The sequence below is a fragment of the Crocodylus porosus genome, unplaced genomic scaffold (assembly GCF_001723895.1).
Source record: "Crocodylus porosus isolate Cpor-Errol unplaced genomic scaffold, CroPor_comp1, whole genome shotgun sequence".
NCBI lineage: Eukaryota > Metazoa > Chordata > Crocodylia > Crocodylidae > Crocodylus > Crocodylus porosus.
Genome location: NW_017728886.1, coordinates 8,223,244 through 8,245,675, shown reverse-complemented (window position 1 = coordinate 8,245,675; position 22,432 = coordinate 8,223,244). Strand labels below are relative to the sequence as shown.

The 22,432-nt window shown below is 48.4% G+C and overlaps 1 protein-coding gene across 2 annotated transcripts in view; it reads left to right on the top strand.

Annotated features, from left to right (window-relative positions):
- The window catches only part of PLCD1 (phospholipase C delta 1), a 73,748-nt gene that overhangs the window by 18,586 nt on the left and 32,730 nt on the right, over positions 1–22,432 (top strand). For both annotated transcript variants that reach the window (XM_019530036.1, XM_019530025.1), the window contains exons 2-3: positions 3,399–3,563; positions 18,363–18,591. In XM_019530036.1, coding sequence (XP_019385581.1) covers positions 3,399–3,563; positions 18,363–18,591 — 394 coding nt within the window. The remainder of the gene's footprint in view (positions 1–3,398; positions 3,564–18,362; positions 18,592–22,432) is intronic.

Here is a 22,432-nt window from a genome sequence, read left to right as displayed (position 1 = left end):
ATTTCTAATGAAAACAGGACTAATGAAACAACACCTGTTGATTGTTTTGTATACATACTATGAGATAACAAGTGAATGCACAGCCCAGTAAAGTTTTATTTGTTTTTGCTGAATAATACAGCCCTGGAGCCCTAGCTTATTTAGTAAAGCTTCTAGTTTACCTGGAGGAAAATGTGTGCTGTGTTATATTTGGTGATGCACTGTCCTGCACCCCTCTTTTAAAAATCCTACACCCTGCCATGGAGGACTGCCTATTCTTCCTTTCAGAGCTGTGCCACTGTGCAGAAAGCACTACAAGCTTCATGGGGCGGAGAGTAATCACAGGGGAGCATGACTGTCACCTTGTGATGGGGCATTTCCCAGAGAAGAGAGAGCCCTGGGTACTGATCCTGGCTTCCAGGGCTGCTTATGCATTTTGCATCAGAGTCATAAGTTATGTGGACAGCAGGCAGTGGGACCCACACCTCCCCCTTCCCAAAGGAGCGCCTGCACTGCTAGGATTTAGGCAGCTTCCCCCTTGCTTGCTTCTCTTTTCTCTCTCCTCTTCTCTGGCTGCAACTCAGCCTAACCTCCATCCTGGTGGTGAAGGCACTGTTCTGGGAGGAAGGTAATGTGGATTTGAGTCTCCGTAGGCTGAAGAGGATGGTTACACCCTGAGCAAACATGCTAATCACTATAAAACACAAGATGGGCAATAGCAGCCTTTTACCCAGAGAAGAGTGAGCCAGTCATAAGTATCCAAAGGGACTTAGATGCCATGTAATAAAAGATATCATCTCTACTACGAGTCCTGTTTGCCAAAGGGACGTAGATCCTTTTAAAGCCCAGAGATATATGTGACTACGGATATAGCTGGGTTATCCCTAAGGAAAGAGAGAGAGACCTTGATAACCTTGTGAGAGTGTCCATCTTCTTCCTTCCCTTCCTGCGTGAACCCTCGCCTTTGACTCCTTAGCCAGCCTCATGGCCCAGGCCAACTTCTTGGCTTCTTCGAAGGAAAGCCTGTGCTGAGCTGCGTGTGTTGATAAGAAAGTCCAGGAGACAGCTGAGCAAGCAGTTGTTGGCTGAGCGAAGAACCTGTCCCTGTACATGCTCTGCAGGAGATCCCCGAGCAATGGTGTTTTGGGATCAAGGCTAGGGAAGGTGGGTGCATCAAGCCTGCATCCCCCCGTCCCTGTAACCTCCTTGAGGAAGTTGTATGTTCACCGCTCCAGGTCTCAGTGTCCCTGTGTGAGAAGTGAGACGGATGGGGCTCCCCCATTTCCCAGAGCGCTGCAAGGGTGAATGACAAATGCATGTAAAGGCTGCAGGATCCTCACTGGGACGATGCTATAGCCATTTCATATCCCTGTTCATTATGGAAACTTCAGACTGTGCTTGGCAGCTCACAATGTTGGTCTGATCAACCACAGTGCAGTTCAGCTGCCTCTGCCAAATCTTGCAACCATGCTGCACTGCAGGTCTGTCCCCTGGCTGTGCTCTAACACACCTGCCCTCCAGTTTGGGAGCCTGGCTTTTGAAGCTCGAACGCTTGGGGTTGGCAACACTGACTGGAACACGTTATGGTGCAATCTCCATCCTTGGAGGTTTTTAAGACCTGGCTAGACAAAGCCTTGGCTGGGATGATGTAGTTGGGGCTGATCCTGCTTGGAGCAGGGGGCTGGACTAGATGGGACCCCCTGAGGTCCCTTCAACCCTCATTTTGTATGATTCGATGACTCTGTTGATCAGCTTTTCCTTCCTTCACCCCTTCCTGCACAAGCTGCGGCTTAAAGACACTTTCCAACTCAAAAGAGGATGTTGTTAGTCTTCAGTCCCGGTGAGGCCTAGTTTGGTTTCCTGTGTGACTTGTCGGGTGCTGCTGATGTGCCACAGCAGGTTTTCAGCGCTTGGGCTGCAGGCAAATAGTTTACTTAGCTGTGATTGTTCACAGGCCTGAAATGGCATCGGCATGGCTTGTTACAAGACTCTTCCCAGAAGAGCGCTGTACCTCTAAAGCATGAAGTCAGTGGTGCTGAGGAATTCTGCACAGCAATGCAATTGCTATTACAAAGCGCAGACACCTCGAATTCCTTGTACCTGGTTTGAATCATCTCCCTGGAATGGCCACGAGCTATTCTTTTCCACTACCTCTTTCATTGCACTGCATTGTACTTACTAGTAGGAAGTGTCCCACAGACCTGCAAATGTTAATGATTGCTGCTTAATCAAGACAATATTAGCAAAAATTCCACTCGATACAGACCCGCTTAGGTCGTGCCAGGGAATTAAGTGGTGTCCAGCTGTGAACGTGCCTGGTGTCTTTACACTGATACGTGCAATGGCTCGAAACCCGGGATGTTGTCATCAACTCCTGTTCCTGTCCCCACACCCACCGATTTCATTCCTAATCTTCCATCATAGTTTTCCCTAAAGGATTAACTTGAATTGATCTAAATGTCAGGTGACAGATTTGTCACGTGCCCAAAGCTGCAGATAGCTGCCTAGTGGGCCTTTCAAAACTGCCGAGGGGCTCAACTCTCAGTTTTGAACCTTGTCTCTTTTGGTACCTAAATGCGTATAAATACTGGGGCCTAGGCTGAGAACACCTGTCACCTCTGGAGCCACTGATCAAATGACTATTAATATTTGGGCATCCAGCTCATGGACTTTGATCTTTTGGGGCTGGCAGTAGTGACTCCGTAGCTCAGCTCTTCCTTTCAGTCACCACTCCACAGGATGAGGTCCCATTGTGTTGAATATGCAACAAAGAGCAAGAGAGAATCTGTTCTAGATGCTTATATGGCTCTTCTATTACCACCGCATTTGCATACGGCATTATCTTTATTGTTTTCATCCTCACAATCCCCGAGTAGGGGAGGACGATGCTGTTATCCCCATTCTACAGATAGGGAGCTCAGGCCCAGAGACATGAGCTGGTTTGCTCAAGGTCACGCAGAAAATATATAGCAGAGGAGGGCCCGACATCTCCAGGGTCCCATTTCAGTGCCTGAACTGCAGCATCCCCTTTCCTCTTCTGCACTGCTGATGGCTCTTATTTCCTCGGATTAGATCCTAATCACTGGATTTTTAAAAATAACTGAACAGCATTAGTACAGCTCTTATGAAGAAGATAATCCAGTCTGACTTGTGCCATGGGATCTGCTAAGTATCGTGTGTTAACTGCATGGGAATCTGCAGTTTAAGGAATTAAAATACAAAGAATCATATCCCATAGGTTTGTTTTGGGGGTGTATGCCTCAGTGTTGCTATCTAGTTTTCCCCTTGTCTCTAATTTGTGCTAGTCGCCTTCTGCTTTCCACCCCGGAGCCAGCTCCATTTCTGTGCATGCTTGATAAAAAATACGATGTACACATGCATTCATTGGCCCATTAACACTGCTGTACCTTTCTGCACAGGCCTGCAAGATGACAACGACCTGAAGTTCCTCCTGAAAGGCAGCCAGCTGCTGAAAGTGAAGTCGGGCTCTTGGAGAAGGGAAAGGTTTTACAAGCTCCAGGAAGACTGCAAAACCATCTGGCAGGAATCCAGGAAGATGCTGAGGTCTCCAGAGTCACAGCTCTGTAAGTGCCCATTTGTCCAGTAGCATGGTGTCTGGAGAGGCGAGGGGCTGGGGATAGTGGTGACTGGGGCCGAGGCAGGGGGAATGAATCCCTCAAACCTTCTTTTCTTGTAATCCAATGACAGGGTGTTGTGACACCCCTGCCCCAGTCTGACATCCGCATGCGGCCCTCCCAGCACCACTGAGCAATCAAAAGCCTGGGCTGGTGAGGAGAGGCTTAGACTCCTCTGGGTTTATATAAGGATACAGACACCCAGGGGAAAATCCAGCAGAGCATGCTCCTTTTGTTGCAGCTTGGAGAACTGACCTGTTCCCATGGGAAAGCAGAGCAAGACCCTGGCTTGGCTTCAATGAAATGTGGAGATCAAAGGGGAAAAAACCTAGGCAGCAAGGCAGGCAGGGGTGGGGGGAGAGGGGAGGGAGCAAGGGAGGGGGGCATTGTTTCTTCCTCTGGCTTCAAACAAGCAAGGTTTGATCTTATCATCTATTTAGAAACTTAAAACCTGCCCATTGTCACCAGAGGTGAAAAGTCCGGAGATGACTATTCTCATCAAATGAATGCAAAGAAAACCCAGCCCCCATTATTACACTGCAGTAGTGTGCACAGGACCAGCACCCAATGCTGTGCAGCTGCAGCAAAACCCAGTGCCCTGCCCCAAAGAGCCTGCAGGCTAAGTGATCAGTCACTGCTAATAAATTACTCTCCCCAGTGCTGATCCTAAAAGGAAGGGACTAGATCAAAGTGTGGCATGGCTGTACGCCATCCTGCCATTTGCCGGGTCCCTTCCTAGGTGCGAGGGGATATGGCTTCCAAAGCAGCCCCCAAAACTTCTGCCTTGCCTTTCTCTGGTACGTTTTTTCTGCTTAGGTTTATATTATAAAGACTGGAGGTGAAGAGAGTAATCCCAGGTGCAACTCTGTAGGGTATCGGAAGGCAAGTTCCTATGGCCCATGGTATTTGTGTAACATTTTCCTCTTACAATTGATGCTAGTGAAAGACTTGCCCCTTTCCATTATTACTCAAGTCAGTGGCTGTCACTCCTATAAAAGCATCTAGGATGGTGATTTTGTGGTGAAGGTCTGAGATGAAGACTTCTTACCTCTGCCACTGCCTGCACGTGTGGTCTTGTGCATGTTATCCTAGCTCTTCATGCTGCTTTAGTTCATAGCGGTTCCCTTTCTGTCCTTCTAACCAGCCTGTTTATACTGGAAACTCCTCAGGGTAGGGACCAACAGCATTAGGTATTTGTGACTGATTCACCAGCAACAGCCCTAGCTAACGCACGCTCTCCAGTTAACTCCCATTTGTAAAGTTTATTATCCAGAATGGAGGTAATCCCAGAAAGCCTTTGCCTGGATAACTTTGAGTTGCAAAACAAACAAAGGTATGAGTTTTGAAGTGCATCGCCTTCCTACCAGAAAAGCAAGGCAACAAAAATAACGCCCCTTCCAGACTCATTTGGGATCCTGGCCTTTTAAGCGTGTTGGAGAACGGCGTGTGGCTGGGTCAGTGCAGTTATTTGTACTGAGCTTCTTTAATGCTCTAACCCAGCTGTTCTCAGAGGTACCTAGCCGAAACTTTCTTCTGATACCCCCAGGGCCCCTGCGCTGTATGGTTATTAGAAACCAACACAGAGCTGGCAAATGCTTGCGACCTCCATTGGATCTTAGCTGGAGAAAAGTGATTCTAACACACTGCTATCTTATCTCGATCAGTGGTTTTCAATTTGGGTGCAGTGAGATCCTTTGAAGGGTAATGCATGGCGAGAAGCAATACGTACAGGCTCGTGTGCTCAGCCGATCGCTCCCCTCCACCCTCCACCACTGCTCAGCCCTTCTGCAAGGAGCCAAGCACTATCATAAATAGATTAATTTTTTAAATAGGGTGCCTCTCAGTTCCCAGAAGTTATGGAAGGGAGCCCTGTGTCTTAAAAGGTTGAGACTCACTGATCTGGATTAACTGAACTTTCACCACTGTTGTTATATATTAAGATAGTGCCTCCTCGGTGCGGTTCACTGGCTCAGCGGACAGTAAGCGTGAGCACTTAGAAAGCAGACTAACCTACCTCGCGCTCTATCTTGAGCTGATCCACACAGGCACTGTGTGCAGAGTAGCTAGTCACTCCCTCTGTAGTGACTTCCTTGTATCGATAAGCCCTGACTATGAGACAGCCTTTGCTCTCGATACCTTAAAATGGACAAGACCAGCGAGGGAAATTTTAATATTGACCCTTTTTTACAAAGTGAAAACAGAGGCACAGAGAGACTTTCCCAGAGTCACACTGGGACTCCCAGATCATTTTGGGAACTAGACCAGTACTTCCCAATGCCTCGTCAGAGAGGAGGACCTGCTCACCAGTTGGCTAGGTGCTCCGCCTCGCTGATAACTTGAGATCGATACTGGATTTCAAACCTAATATTTGCTGTTGATCAAAGGCCTTGTAGTTTTTTTTTATACTTAACCCAACTTATACATTTATACAACTTATACATTTAAAATAGGAATTAAGAGGGCAGGGAAAATACCGGCTTGGGAGTCAAAAGTCCTTATTTCATTAACTACAGAACTCCTCTGGCGTCATCGCTGTGTGTAGCAGCTAATACAGGATGACATGGTGGGGGGGGGTTGTTATTCTGCCCTGTTTCAGAGATCCCTGCAGGGCTCAGTTTTCAAAAGATTTTCAATGTGTGTGATCTTTGTGACCAGGTGTCAGTGTGAAACCTGGTCACAGACAGAGCTGCCTAAAGTGGATCACTTTTGAAAAACTTGCCTCAGCTCCAGGTGCTTTGAAAACTCAGGTCCCATCCCCGTGTTCATTGCCAGGCACTCTGATCCACCTTTATTTGCTTTCCGATCGGACCGATTACTTTGCACGTTGCACTTGGATTCATTTCTGCGGCAGCAATCAGAATTGTCCGAGGCTGAAGGGAGTGATTCACTTCAAGTGAAGAGCGAGCAAGAATATTGCCTCTGCAGCCAAGTAGTTGCATAGCCCAACAAGGCCTCTCATGAGAGAGAGAAGGAGAGAATTAAGTCTGGGGCATAGGGAAAACAGAGAGGAGGTGGAGAAAAGACGGTCTGTGTGGCGGTCCCGATGCTAGCCACATGTCCTGACACCAGCCACATTTGCTTCCTGGCCTCAGTAGAGCTGTGGCTGCGCTGTCTGGGGGCAGGCAAGCTGTCTGTGAAAACTGCCCCGCGCGTGGAGTGGTCTGAAGCCACGATGCAGGAGGAGAGAGGGGGTGGGCCTCACCCTCTCCTTCCTTAGAGAGGTCCATCGCTCCCAACAGCAGGTTGCCCCGCTGGCCCATTCAGAGGATGCGGAGCCACGGTCCTGTCGCCTTAGGGGAGAAGCCGGCAGGCGCTGCACTCGGTGGTGATGGGAAGGACGTGTCTTTCCTCTCTTCGAATACAGGCTACGAATCAAGGGGCTGGCCTCTGAATTGACCCTGGGTCTGTACCCAGGGGACTGGAAAAGAGGAAACGCACGTCCTTCCTATCACAGCTGAGGTCTGGCTCCGTTTGAGGTGGGGCATAAAAAGGGTCAAGCTGGTTTATCGAGGCCCCCACACAACTCCAGCTGGCTCCCACACACCACACACAGCACAGGGATTTGTTGTTTGTCCGCTTGGGAAGGTGCCAGGACAGCCAGGAGCTGCCTGTGAGCTGCATTAACTGCAGAGGTCTGGTCCGCAGGCCTGGCACTCCGCATTACGCAGCTCTCCGTGCAGCAGCCAGGCAGCGCATCTGTTGTGTCGGCCACTGATTGTATCCCACCGGCTCCTGTGCATGGGAAGGAATAGAAAAATAACTCATTGAATGGTCCCTGGGCTTTGCCTTCCTAGACAGGGAAATCAGAGAGAGGTTATGCTGAACCTTAGATAGCAGCTCCAAGGTTTATACGGCAGAGGCTCCGTTCCAGTGCCAGCACTTCCCTCAGAAAGTCAAACATCCTGGAAATGGCAAAGTGTTGCTGGGTTCAGAAATGCTCCGGCATGGGGAACTCACGCCACCATCTCCCCCTGCGCGATGGACACCTCCGCAGAGCTGCGCCTCCCAAGAGCCACCGTGGTGCACTGCGACGGCTCTCAGAGGCGAGTGGGTGCCTCAGCTATGGTCTGAGTGCTGAAACTTTTGTGTTGCTGGCGAAAAACTTTGCTGCAAATTCAAAGTTTTTTTGTTTGGAGCAATTTTCTCCCCGCTCAGCTCCAGCACGTTTCTTTAATGGAGCTGATTTAGAAAGTGACAGACAGATGCAAGATAAACTGACACGGCGTTTGCTTATATCGACGTCTAGATCAATTTTAAGCAGATTTGCTTAAAGCAGTACAGCTTTCCTAGTATTGATAAAACCCTGGCCTCTCTTTGCCTCTGGCTATCTTTTCTGCAGTATGAGAAGGTGCTTAACAACCGAGGCGGTGTGAGGGTTAATTTGTCAAGGGATGTAAAGCATTTTCCTTCAGCAGGAAGGAGTTCTGCAAGTCCCGCTTACTATATCAGGCACGGCCAACTTACTTCTGCATTTTATTTCGAATGCTGTCAGAAATGTGCTGATTTCAACTTCCAGCCAGATAAAGAAAGTCCTTCTATATTATCAGAAAACTGTTGCCTTCAGTGCTGAGTTACCAGAAGACATCCAGCAATTCCTTTAAAACGTTTCTATGGCGGGGGGGCGACTGACTTCACTGCATCATGTTTTTGGTGAGATGGAAGATTTGAGTCTTCAGGGCATCAGTCCAGCCAAAAGTACTGACAGCAGAAGAGAAAAGATGTCACACAATCCCAGTTATGCTCTTCATAAGCCAAGGGATGAAAACTGTGAGTCTAATAATGCAATGCCATCAGTCAGTCCCAGCAACGTGCATGCCAGCTACCACCAGTCTGCGGGATGACTTACTGGCAGGGACAGTTTCTTAGGAATTTCTGATATACCACGGGACATTTTTGTGTTGCTGAAAAAATGCGTGCTTGTGGGAGTGTTATGTCAGGCTCCCGACAGCTGTCAAAACTGTCAGTCTGATGGATATGAATAGCGCTCATCAAAGCTGCTCAACCCCCAGAACGAGTTCCTTCACATGCAAACCTGCCAGGTGTTTGCTTAGTTGTTTCATTTTAAACCAGATAACTGCATGCCCCAGACTGTTTTTCTGCGGGCAGCGTGCTGACAGGTATCATGCCGTGGGGAATAGGGCTCTACAGGGAGTCAGGTAGGTCACATATGTCAGGAAATTATCAGGCAGCAGCTTTAAAACAAAAGTAAGCCATTTTATTCATAATAGTATTAACTGGGGGAACTCATTGCCCTAAAAGGTTGTTGAAAGCCAACAGAATAACCAGATTCAAAAAGAATAAGACAAATTCATGGAAGATAGGTCCAGCAGGGGGTATTAAACATAGTATTCAGGGATGTAACTCGTTGCGGGGAACTAGGAGGGGATGGCTCACTCTGCACACGCCTTGTTTCTGATACTCTTCCTTTAAAGCATCTGCCACTTGCTGCGGTTGGAGACGTGCCTCTCCGGCTGCGATCAGGCACACGCTGAAGTCAGCGCTTAAGAACGCTTTACAAACTACATGCTAATGTGGTTCCTGTGCATGGGAGCTTATCTGTTTCATAACCATAGCATCACATGCAAATTTCTTAATTACTTGATAGAGTGCATGAATAACTAAATGATTAAGGGTGCTTTAACAACACACAACTATGTACCTTGTGGCTAAGTACAGACAGTCACAAAGCCCGAGGCAGAGTCGATCCAGTTTTCGCAGGTTTCTCTAAGCTGCGAAGAAGAAATCGGGAAGGAACAGAACATACGTTCTCCCATCGGTGGGGGTGGTGGGGCGGGTGGAGGCACAGGGATGCCTGCACTGGCCCAAGCTAGCAGGCAGGAGGTGCTCCTGCACACTTCCCAGCTTGCCGGACACTGCTGAAGGTGGCCGAGCACGGCCGATGGCTGCTAGGCACCTCTCTCCCTCGCTGTGATGGACACCCAGCACAGAATCTGTCCCCAGCCCACCCCCGCCAGCTGCCCCTGGCAGCGGGAGGGGAGGGGGGAATGGAGGCCCCTACCCACATCCCAGCTCCCCCGACCCAGCCAGAGTCACCGGGGGGGCAGTTGCCGCTGGGGCTTTCTTCCCTCTCCCACTGACTGGCCTGGCAGCAGGGGAGGGAAGAAAGCCCCCATGGGAATCCCTGGGGCAAAGGGGGCAGAGGCAAATGCCTCCACCCCCGCCCCCACCCCTTGCTGACAGGCGTAGGTAGGATACAGTGCTGGGGAGCAGAGGCTTTCCTGTCTAGGCTCTGTGACAGCCCAGGGGCTGATGAGCACAGGCTGAGGCTAGCCTGCTCACCAGGGGCAGATTAACACCCAGGACTAGGGGCCTTTGCCAATCAGGGTCCCCTGGGGCGGGCAGGCATCCTGGCCTCTCCTCCCCTCCGGCCAGGCCAGGCCAGGCCAGAGGCTAGAGGGCAGATGTGGGGGTCTGCGCAGGTGATGGCAGCTTCCCAGGGCCGTCTGGTGCCAGGAGACCCCCAGGGCAGCCCTGGTCCCGCTCTCCGCTGTCTGCACCAGTACTGCTCAGGACAGGACAGGATGTTGAGGAGGCCAGGCAGGCCCAACCACAGCCCCCCGCCGGGAGCAGAGGGAACCCACCCTTGCCCGGTGGGGTGCCTCCAATTTTATTTTTGCCCAGGGCCCCAATCTTAATCCACTACTGTTGCTCACCCTGCAAGGGGGGGCTAGTGGGGAAGCCGCAAAACATCTTGGGATGCTGGGGGACTGTGACTTAACTTGAGTCAGGAGGGGATCTGGCACAGAAGTTCGATAGACCAGTCTAGCTGAAACTGGTTAAATCTGATGCTGCATCCATCCAGGTCTATCTTAAACCAGGTTCCATCACTTTGAAACTGGTGTGCGCTGAACTTCTGGTTTAGACTGGTTTCCGATCACTTATACCGGTTTACATTTAATTTCTGTCCCTAACCTGTGTGGCTATCGTGAGCAGTGGCCTGTTTCTTTCACAACTCTACTACACCATGTAAACATTTTAATTTTAACATTTTCTTAACAAAGTATTTAATTTATTCCTATCAGTGTAACTGCTGATACATTCTCCACAGGAGGGCACTCTGTTAAGCAGATTTGTGGCCCTGGGAGAACGCCTAAGGATACCAGGCGAGATGGACCTTTGGTCCGTCCCAGTGGGAGCATTCCTATGTCATGAGTACTAGGGCCAAATTCAGAAGCAGGGTATCGGGGCAGAGGTTAGCCACACTCTAGTAAATTCTTGGGGCTTTAAAAGTAAATCTGTGGGAAGCTAAACAGAAACTATGGCACTGAGTATGATCTTGCATTATACATAGAAAAGAAATCTTGAACTATACATAATGGTAATGCTCAAGATTCCTGTAGAACTCACCTGAATCTAAGATGATCCCACAGAAAAAAAGCACTTTATACCAGGAAGCTTTGGCAGTACAGGCCGATGTGTGGAAAGCAGCTGGTTGCAAAGATCAGGCTCGTTTCAGCTTTCAGCCCTGAGCTGTCCATTACCTCTGAGGCTGCTGAAAGCAACTGAATTGCCCTGTTGAACAAACAGAGCAGCATTAATGCTAGTTGTGCCCAGTGGGTCGTGTTCATTGTCAAATATACGCTGTCTCACTGCAGCGTCCTAGCTGGCACTGCAGCCCTGTGATTAGACAGTGTCTGTTATCTATTCTTGATAGCATGCCAGACAGATTTTGCTGAGCTTGGGTAGACAGGCAGCTGGATAGAAACTGATCTCGTTCTTGACATACGGCTTTATATGCAAATATGGCGGTCAGCTATGTGTGGATAAAATTCTCGTTTGCATTTTCTGGCAGTGAGCGGAAAAGGTTTCTTGGGTCATGGAGAGGGAATTAGAATAAATCAGTACAGCTGAAGAGCGCATGGCACTGAGAGATCATGCATAGGGTGGGAACTTTCCCTGATGTTTCGAGCAGAAGATTTGGATCCTAGGGATGACTGCATTTCTCCCCCCCATCTCTGACTTGCTGTAGGATCATAGCAAATCACTTTACTTCTCTGTCTCGCAGTGGGTTTTACAGGTTTGGAGAGTCAGACCCTTTAGAGTAAGTTACAAAAACCCACAAGCAGATGGAGGACCCGTTCCTCCTTCTGCCGGGATCCCCATTCATCCATGATCTGGTTTTCAGGGTACCTCTAATACAGGGGTGGGCAATTACTTTGGGTGGAGAGCTGCTTAATGAGTTTTGGCAAGCTGTCGAGGGCTGCAAGGGCTATCCCATCCCTTGACAGGTGCCCTGCCCTCTGGTCACCATCTTGGGACTGGAAGTCGCACCCCCTAAGCATCACCTTTGCCACCAGAAGTTCCTCCCCTTGCCCCGCGGAAGTATTTCTTTTGGGAAGGGGGTTTGCCAGCTTGGAACCAGAAAAAAACAAATGATATAGTAAAGAATCAAACATCCACAATAACATTTAAATTTTATTTTTAAAAAAATATTTTGTCCTGATTTGTGTGTGTTGTATATAGAGACGATTGCATAATAGCTCAAAAAGAGGTCTTACTCCTGTATATTGAGGGCAGTGCGGAAGCATGTGGCGGGTATGGAGGGGTGGGTATGGGGTTTGCGGAGGCATATGGAGGTGTGTGTGGGATTTGGGGGTATGTGTGATTGTGGGTGGGTATGTATGGGGATTTGTGGGGGGTGTTTGTGGAGCTGCATGTGTGTGAGTGTCATGGGTATGGGGCTTCTGGGGGGGCTGTGCAATGTGTGGAGGGGGAAGGGGTTTGTGGGTACATGTGTGTGGTGAGGTGTGTGTGTGTAGCAGTGAGCAGGACTCTTCTGAGCTGTGTGGGTGTGTGTGTGGGGGGGTGTGGGTCAGGATGTGGGTGAGTGTGGTGTTTGTGAGGTGTGTGATTGTGTGTGGGGATGGGTATAGCTGTGGGGTTTGTGGGGGAGAGTTTGTGGGTATGGTGGGGTGTGCATGGGAGCCCTCCACACACCCCCAAGCCGGTCAGTACCTCCCCCCCTACAACAGCCTGGAGCCCATGTGCCCTGCAACACCTCCCCGCCACTGCCAACAGTGCACAGCCCCGGCATGCCCCATGCCTGCTCTGGACTCACCCCAGCAGAAGTCGACCAGCTGGGACACACACACTTGGCCATGACCCCAGCCTACCCCACACCTTGTCTGTACCGCCTGCCCGTGGAGCATCCTGCCACCCCCTGGGCATGCAGTGGGCCTGAGGCAGCCCCATGGCCGGACTGCCTTTCCCGATCCTGCTTTAGTAGGTGTAACAGGTTCTGGGCCTTAATTGGTGGCTGCTGTTATGTTTTCCAGAGTAGGTTTATTAATGAGGGAAGCACTTCTCAAGCCTCTCAACTGAGCATCACGGGGGTAGATTTTAAAGGTGTTCAGGCATCTGCCTTCCATTGCACTCTCAGGAAGGCTCGCAGAGAATGCAAAAGATTGAGCTCAAATCCCAGTCTTTTCCACATTTCCTATGTGGCCTGGGCTGGGGAAATCTCTCTCTCAAGGGGAGGCATCAGTTTCCATCTGTAACATGGCACCACAATTCCTCTTTTTGCCCTTCTAGTTTGGAATCCAAGGTCTTTGGGATTGCCAGTGTCTTTCACAGTGTGTGCTTCTACCCTCACTTGAGCCCTAAACCCGATTGAAGCCTTTCGTTGTTTCTGCAATACAAGTAACGATTGGTTATACATATAAAACAGAATTAGAGAACGCTATGTAAACATAAATCACTACTGGTTATCATTGGGGTGGGTGCTGGACAAATAGCAAAGCCAGGTTGCCTTGGATATTAAGATCAGTTTAATGATTTATAGAAAGACTCGAACAAATTACACTGTTTTGTTTTGCTTTCTTAGCTACATCAGAGTCTCTCTCGTCTTTCTTGGGACAGGGATTTTCACAGACCTTTCTTGTCTGAGAGTGGTAGAAACCTCAGTAAAAGATTGGAAAGTGGTTCAACTTCCAGTGTTGAAAAACTCCAGCGTTGCATCCCTTGAGAGGGGAAGTCACTTATGAAAGTATGAGTTGCATGCACGGAGGAGAAGGATTTTGCTTCAACTGTGGAAAGCCCGTGCTGCAGCACTGGCCAATTCTTGTAATCACTGGAGGATTTTCTTAAAGCTTCAGCCTCTTTGGTTGAAGGACAGTTTCTTGTTGTTCTGGGTTTTCATAGATTTCACAGACATTAGGGCTGGAAGGGACCTCAGGAGATCATCGAGTCCAGCCCCCTGCCCAAAGGGCAGGAAGTCAGCTGGGGTCATAGGATCCCAGCAAGATAAGCATCCAATTTGCTCTTGAAGGTGTTCAATGTAGGTGCTTGAACCACCTCCGCTGGCAGACTGTTCCAGACCTTGGGGGCTCGGACAGTAAAGAAATTCTTCCTTATGTCCAGCCTGAAACGGTCTTGCAGGAGTTTGTGACCGTTCGACCTCGTCATCCCTTGGGGTGCTCTGGGTTGAAGGGAAACGCTTGGAAGTGACAATGAAGAGAACCCCAAGAATGTATTAGTGTCGCTTTAGATGGTCATGATTTAAAGGTCAGGCTCATGATGATTTTTGTGAACCTGATGCTTGAGCTGCGAATGTTTTGAATTCGCCTTTCTGGCCTGCAAAAAGGGGCTGAGTAAAGAGAAGGCTACGGAAAGGCAAGGCGCACAACAGATTGGGGGAATTCAGTGGTGGGTTAAAGCATCAATCCTATTTTTCATGTCGTTTAAATTGCCTTGAATCAGGAGGAATTCCATTAATTTCAGCAGAGTTACACTGGTGGTAAATTAGGGTGGGTAGATCTCATTGAAGGAGGGTAATGACCAATCACAGAGACGGTAGCTTCAGCGCATATGATGCATTTTCAGGTCATTGGAAACGTTGAACTGGATTTGGCCTGTTTGAACTGGTGTCTAGAGGCCAGAACTACACAAGCCTCTGTTAGTTTTGATTCATGATTGGGGTTTTATGTAAAGCACCTCTTTAGCAGACAGTAACATCCAGGAAGCAAGGTGCAAACTCCCTAGGCTCCATTCTGCTCGGAGTGACGCCCATGCACCAACTCAACCTGCAAGGGGACTGCACTGGGTAGAGCAGATGGGTCACTGTCTCCCATCCATGTTTCCTCTAGTCTAAGAGTCCTTCCATCTTCTTCCGTAGTGGTTTTCTGATGCCTGCTTCTGGCTAGCTGGTTTTTGCATGTCACTGTGTGCAGTATTTGTGAAGCTGGGGTTAGCCCTGGCTCTACCTGGGCACTGGGCTCACTGCTGTGAATAATGCACTTGCACCGAGTCTGGCTCCCAAATTTCCAAGGGCACCAAAGAGATACAGCTTGGAAAGAGACCATTTTCTTTGGCTTCAGAGCTCCTGTCTGTACAGAGGAATACAGGGCACTCTTTGAGCTATATAAAGCTTTAAAAAAAAAGACATCCATCCTTAGCCCGCCATTTACCGTTTCCATGCCCACAAGTCGTCTCTTGTTTGCTTGCTTAATTAGTTCATTTGCTAACCTGCAGCTTCCTAACAGTAGCTATTCCCTTGCTTTGAGGATGAGGACCACAGATGAGGTATCACAGTCACAAATCCAACAGAAATCTGTTATCCAGCAACCCTCGTCTCAGGAAGGCCGTGACCTTTTAGCAGGTGATGAGATGCAGGTAATTGGTCACGGATAGAGCTGAACCGCGCTTTGCCGGGTGGGCTTTTCCAGCTATAGAGCAGTGGTTCAATTGTTTTAGACTCAAGGCACCTTCAGAAAACGCCGGCTGGTAGCTTGCACTCATTTTTTAACGACGGAAAACTAGAGCAGCTCTTCTGTTGCAAAGAACTCAGGAAGCCCACAGCAGGTCAGCATGTTTTTGACACACTGGATTCCCATTGGAAATCTCTGGGGCTGTCTTGGGAATCACATGTAGGTATTTGCACACCTAACAGTGCTAATATTGCACAGCACCCTGTAGCTGGGGGTCTGCTCAAGTCACTATCCCGCTGAACCGCGGGATTATCTGTGAAATCAACTTAAAAAAAAGTAATACAAAATAAAATGCTGGCTCCCCCGTGATCCTTGCTACCACTCAGCCCAGCTCACAGCTCACCTGGGGGGGAAGGCACTGGCTGGAGGGGTAGCATGAAGGGCAGCAGGGAAGATGACAGCCACCCCCCTCATCCTTCCTCCTCCTGCTGGGGCCTCCCCGCTAATCAGCACTGAGGAGCCGGGCTGGCTGGCAAAAATCTGCAGAATTTGCTTTTTAAGCTGTGACCAGCTGCAAAAATTGTTTAGTCGGACCATGATTTAAGTGGGTCCTTACTTCTAACACCCTTAAAGGCTCTCATGGCACCCTGGTGGAGAATCGCTGCAGAATAGAAACAAAATCAACAAAGCGCCCCAGAAACGGTCTGGACTCCACAGCTATGCGCTGAACCTCAAAACAAACCCTCTGGTTGGCTTTGGATAGTCACAGATTTCTTTGAGACTAATTTTCCAGGGTTTTTCTGGCAGCTCAGTCACCTAGGAAGAAATGGACCTCTATAAACTGCTTATGAGCCCTCATGAGGCTTTGAAAATCGTGCATCGTGCACAGAGCTTACACTTTTGCTGGGTTTATTCTGCACGGTGCTTTTGCAGTCAGCTTGGTTTGAATGAACGCAGCACTTGGAGTGAAATTGTACCAACCTTAAACAGCAAATGAAAAATTAAATCAGAATGCCTGCAAATCCCAAAGGGCAGTTTTCTCATTCCTCTGGTCGTTCTCCCTCTCTCCCTCTGTATATATGTGTTTATATATTCTTACATATTTATATGCATACACACACATATGTGTGGTGTGCGCAGAGAATTTTAGATATATATAAAATTTTCTGCTTTTCCATTCATAGTGTCTGCTGAAGTGGGCTGGCACCTATGCAAGCTCATGGCTCTCTAAACCAGTTAGGCTCTAAGGTGCCACCCTGCCCTCTCTCTCCGGTTAACTAATGGCACTACTTTTTGCACTTGTATCCTATTTTCCATCTAAGGATCTCTAAGTAGTATAACACCGTGCAATGCCTGGAAATATTTTTCTTGCCATTTTAAAGAGGAATAAACAGAGGCATGAAGTTTTGCAAGATTCCCTTCCTGAAGTTTGGCGCCTAAACAAATGGCTTGAATTTTGAAAGGGACTGAGTACTCCCAGATCCCATGGACGCCGGTGGGATTTCTTATGTGAGGTTACTCCTGTTGGTGAGGCTTCGCAGGATGGTGACTGCTCAGTGTTGCCTCACTGCATCAAGAGCATACAGCTCTTTCTTCAGCGATACTGGGTACTCTCTGTACCTCACTACAGCAAAGGGAGACACAGTCAGTAGCAGTCAATTTTGCCATTTCAGTTAATGATTGAATTCTGCCGGTGTGAACCCTTCTGCACCTGATGTGTCTCTCAGCAATCAGATCTGCCTTCATTCATCCCTTTGAATGCGTGTATGTGACCTGGGAGCTCCATGAAAGGAAAGAGAGGATCAATATATGATGGATGCAGTCCCTCTAATGATCTGGGCAGGCTGTGTTGGATGCCGCCTTGTATAATTAAGTCTAGAGCAGCAGTTCTGAGCCGTTTTCAGTTGATGTATCCCTTGGTCTCAGAGTGAGACTTCACGTACCCCCTTTCAATGGGAAATTAATTTTTTTTAGTCCCTTTGACCTGTGTTAGACATTGTATGAAATATAGCTCCTGTACCTCGTGATGAGGCTTCACGTACCCCCTGGGGGTACATGTACCCCCCGGTTCAGAACCGCTGGTCTAGAGCTTTATGAAACCTAACACGAGGTTTCCAGCCCCACGTGCTTCTGTATGTGTATATGTTTAGATTTGCTTGAATATGGACTCTTTGGCATGAGTTTAGCTGCTTCTTGAGCCAGTTTTGCTGAGGCGTGGTTTGTAGTTGAACTGCCTGTCTCCCTGCGGGACATGGAGCCACATCTGACCTCAGACTCGAGACTGGAGTAGCTTGTGTGTGATGATGAGGACAGCGTCTGACTCTGCTGTGCTGATCCAATGCGCCCAACTGCTTTTTAGCTTTATTCTTCTTGACCTAATGAGTGCATGGACCCTAATTTTCCTCCCACGTGCACAATTTCTTTCCCAATTTCTGAACTTAATGATAATTACGCATGGAGAACGTTTAGCTATGGGTAATAAATAGCTGAAGGTCTCAGGGCACTTCCCAAAGCAGGGTAAGGGTTTCTATTTTCTCCACTTTACAGAGGAAGTACAAAAAGCAGAGAGGGTGCTTGTGCATGTTATCGGGTTTCTGGAGCCACAAAAGGGAGCATTGATTTGAGGGGCCTTTTTTGGCTCTTCAGCCTGATCAAGTGTAATGTTCCCAATTATATCTGATCTCTGAAGATCAGGACCCAGAGCAGTGTTTGACATTTCTAAATCTTGGTCTTGGTGGCCTGTCTGCCAGGGGCCAAGCCAGCCACAAAATTTGGAACTGAACCCACGTCTCCTGACAATCAGTCCTGCATTCGCAATATGAGACCTGCCAGTGTGAGTCCTGTTTATTTGCTAAAAAAGGAGTAGATATTCAGCAGAAAAAAGGGATGGTTCCCTTCCTGAGACTGCTGTTCCCACCACTGACCTTGCTTTTGTACAAGAGGTGGGGAAGAATATCCTCCAGACATAGCAGGGAGTGGCTGTAGGAAAAGCGGTGAGGGGGGAAAACTACTGGTTAGTCTCTGAGCAGAGATAAGACCGACTAACTCCTCACTGATAACTGGCGCCTCTTTGTTTCCACAGTCTCCATTGAAGATATTCGGGATGTGAGGCCCGGTCACAAAACAGAGGGGATGGAAAAGTATGCCCAGGATGTCCCAGAGAATCGCTGTTTCTCTATCATCTTCAAAGACCAGCGGAAAAACCTGGACCTCATCGCCAGTTCAGAAAGCGACGCCAACCACTGGACTTCCGGCCTGAAGAAAATCATAACCCACAGCAGCTCCATGAACCAGAAGCAGAAACTCCAGCAGTATCCTTTGCTTTTTAAAATACTTGCTTGCTCAGTCCCAACAAAGCTGCCCTTGTCTCTCTCCGTGGGGGCATGTAACATGATAGTACGAAGTCCTCCTTTCACGGTTGCTGCACTACAAGCCGGATGCTGAGTCTCCTCACTCTGATTGTACCTCTCTGTAAATGCCAGGGACTCAAATGGAGTCCCTTTGGATTTAGGCTAACGAGAGAGTGGACTGAGGCTCTGCGTAGCTCTGGAAACAAAATGCTGCCTCATTCAGGACTTGAGATAAAGTTGTCGTTCTTTTTTGGGTTCTGCAGGGATTTGTTTCATTAGCCGTGCCGCGATCTCGACGATGGGCATGTCTTGGCCATTAATGAAAAGCCTCTTAGTGCCTGTGAGATTTTACAGAAACTCCAACTGAGGGATCAGATTCCCCCCTCTCCAAGAGCAGTTTTACATCACTGGAGTTTCATTGACTAATGGTGCTCACCCTCATTTGAATGCGTGCCGGAGATAAAGGAGGAGTTGTAGTGTAGCCGTGATGGCCTAGGGAATGTGCAAGGAACAAGAGCTGACTGGTAATATCTCTTATTGGACCAACTGTGTAGTTGGGAGAGAGGTCAGGCAAGATTTTGCCCTGCTTCAGGTGGGAAGGACCTAAGCAAGGGCATTTTGTGCCCAAAAGCTTGTCTAACATCTCTGCCCCAATTAGTTGGCTCAGTCAAATGAATTCCCAAACAAATTCTGCTATTCAGAAGTTTGTACCTGCATAGACACAGCACAGACAAAGAGAGGGGGAAGGAAGGCAGCATCGAAACCAAACCTGAGAGTCACTGGGTGCATCTACACAAGATATTTACTGCCGAGTTAGCTAATCAGCTCCACAGTAAAGCTCTGCGTCTACACGTGCAGCCCTATTAGTCTGTAGTAAACTAATAAACGCTACCATAGGTCAGTACTTGTAAACACAAGTACTGCCCTGCGGCGGCGTTATTTAGTGCCCCGCAGTGCATGTGTAGGCACTGACGGGGCTGGTTGGGGCATAAGGGCGCTTCAGTGTGGGGGCTGCCTGCCAGTTAGTCCCACACTGGAGCACCCTCGTGGCCCAGCCAGCCCTTCTGCAGCATGCTGAGCTGGGTCGAAGCCACCCCGGGCTGGCAGGCTGACCCCTGGACCCCCGGCCAGCCGGGGCTGCTCCGACCCAGCCAACATGCTGCGGTTCTCCCGTCCCATGCCCACTCTCCCCCAAGGATGCACTTTAGTGGAATCTGGGATGTTAAGCCCAACGAAGTGTGGCATCAAATGCTCTTTTCTCTGAAGTTGGGACATCTCTTGAAGTTCACAGTACTGCTTTTGGTTAGACAAACAATGTCTTAGCGAGCCCTTGATGAGGCATCTCACTCACAGCGTTATTGCTCTGCAAGCACAAACCCTGATGCCATTCAGAAACAAACACTTGTGCGGCAGAGCGAGAAGAGAGCACGGTCCCGGTGCTGCTTATTTACTGGCTGAGCATGTAGAAATACAGGACCTGGATTGATGTTTATTGCAGCTGGAGAAAGTTGGCTTGAAAATTAACCCTGGAAGGCCTTTTAAAGGGCATTTAGAGGTTGTTTGGGAGATACAGTCCAGGAGGGGGGCAGTTTGGTGTTTACCTGCCTAAAGTGTCTGTTAAGTTTGCAGAAGGCAAGGAAAAGGGTAATCTCTTTTATTGGACCAACTATGTAGTTGGGATAAAGTTAGACAAGCTTTTGAATGTAAAGACATTCTTCCTCAGGTCTCTGATTATAGGAAGCCCGGCACAGCAAGCGAAGCACCCTAAATAAATCCTTGCCTTGCGTAATTTCTAGACCATCGCAGCTACAACGTCACTCTTACACTACCGTAAATTTGCAGAAGGCAAGGTAGATATGTAGCTGTGCATCCATAGCAAATGCTCTCCTGGCTAGTTAGAGACCTTGGATGAGAAGTCTGTAGTTGTAGTTGAACAGCAAAATAGTTACAAAGAACGAGGTGCAACAAAATGGCTCGCTGGCAGAGACATTTGGAAGTTACATGCTTTTGAACTCTTTAACCCAATTCTGTCCTCAGGTGCATGCAGGTGCACCTCTGCTTGAAGTCACTGGCTTGGCCAGCCCTGAGGAAAGCCAGAGCAGTTGAGTGAATGATGCATCTCATCTTTATGGGAAATGGTTTTATTTTTCCTACTTCATAGCTGCTGCATGTAGCGACGCATTTCTTGATAGCCCCTATCCCTGCAGTTACCAGGCACTGTGCCCGCTGTTAACTAGTCTGTCTCATCGCAGTGGGTCTTCTCATACAGTGCAATATCACTTGCCTTGTGTCCTTTTGATATCTCCCTCTATCTCTGCTTCTGACACTCAATAAATGCTTTATTAGCAATTAGAACTTCCCTAATCCAAGTAATCCTTGGGAGTGAGGGACCACCCTGGCCACTGCCCTTTTGTGGACTACTAAAGTCCTTAATCCTCTTGTGGTCTCTCAGCTAAGGAGGGTCTGTCAGGTCTATCTTCTTTTAGTTCCTAATACTGTGTCCTCCTTTCACAAGTCTATGATAGCGTCACTATCTCCTTCTTTGCCTCCTTTTGATTTCCATTAGGAATTGTCACAGTGGAAATATTCACAGACTAATAGCAAACTAGAGTTCCTCCTTCAATAGTGACCAGAGCACATGACTCAAAGGCAGATGGAAACCTCAAGACATGCGTGGACTGTGTGATATCACACAAGGTCATCCCAGATTGAGGGGGCTTTCAATCTCCAAAATATCTTCTTGCCCCAGCTAGCAATCAGCTTCTCTTTGAACTCACACAACATTATTTCTCCATATTTCCACCCAGGCTGTTCTCAAAGCCACACGTTGTGTCTTCCTTATCTAGGCTCAGGCACTTCTCTAGCATTTCTCCAGTCTCTTCTCCAATCTCAGATAAACCAGACTCTCACTGCTACCTCAACAGCTTCTCCTCTTTGTGACCACCCTTTTGTTACCGCTGTCTCCTGGGCACCTGGTTGGGGGAAAAGGGGCTTTCATGAAGGCTTGGGAAAAAATGTTGCCTTCTACTGGCCTCCTCATGAGTAGAAACCACAGCAGGGTTGGAGGGCTACCAGAAATGATGGCAGCCTGGCCATTTTGATTTCAGTTAAAATTGGAGGGTGTCCCAGCTACACAAAGCTGTCCATGGAGCATGTCAAATTTAAACCACTGAAATAGTTCCGTGTCAGAGCAGGATGATTATAAAGAAAAGGAAAAAGACAACGTGGTATGGGGCAGAGCTTGTAATTTCCCATGTGGAAAGGTGCCTCCCTGTCTTCGGAAGAACTGGCTGAAGTTCCCATGAAAATCCAATTTAAATAGGGTGGGTAGAGAAGCAGTATTTCTGGAAAAGTAATTATAGTGTACTGCTGGCTTCCCTAACCAGGCATTACAGAACAGTGTAGTTCTCATTTGAGGTTTGATGATGTTTAATTAAAGCCTGGCATTTAAATTTAGTCCTTTCTGAAGTGAATAGGCCTGGCAGTGATGGGTTAAAATCTTAAACGTCTTTAAAAGAAATGATTGCCATGTATATGGATAAAGAGAGGGAAGAGTGGATAGAGAGGAAGGACATGGTGGGTCCCTTGGCCATTCCCCTGTTAGTACTGGCTTGTTCTCTAGTATACATTTACTAATATTTGACCCCCCCCACCACATTTAAAGAAACTAGGGGAAGCATGAGATTGTAGGGCAGTGTGGGGAAAACAACCACATCAACTGAAGATGAAGCTTGGTAAGTTCTTGACATATGGCATAGTTGCTTGCAATAACAGGGAATTGGACATCATAATGCAGGAGGAC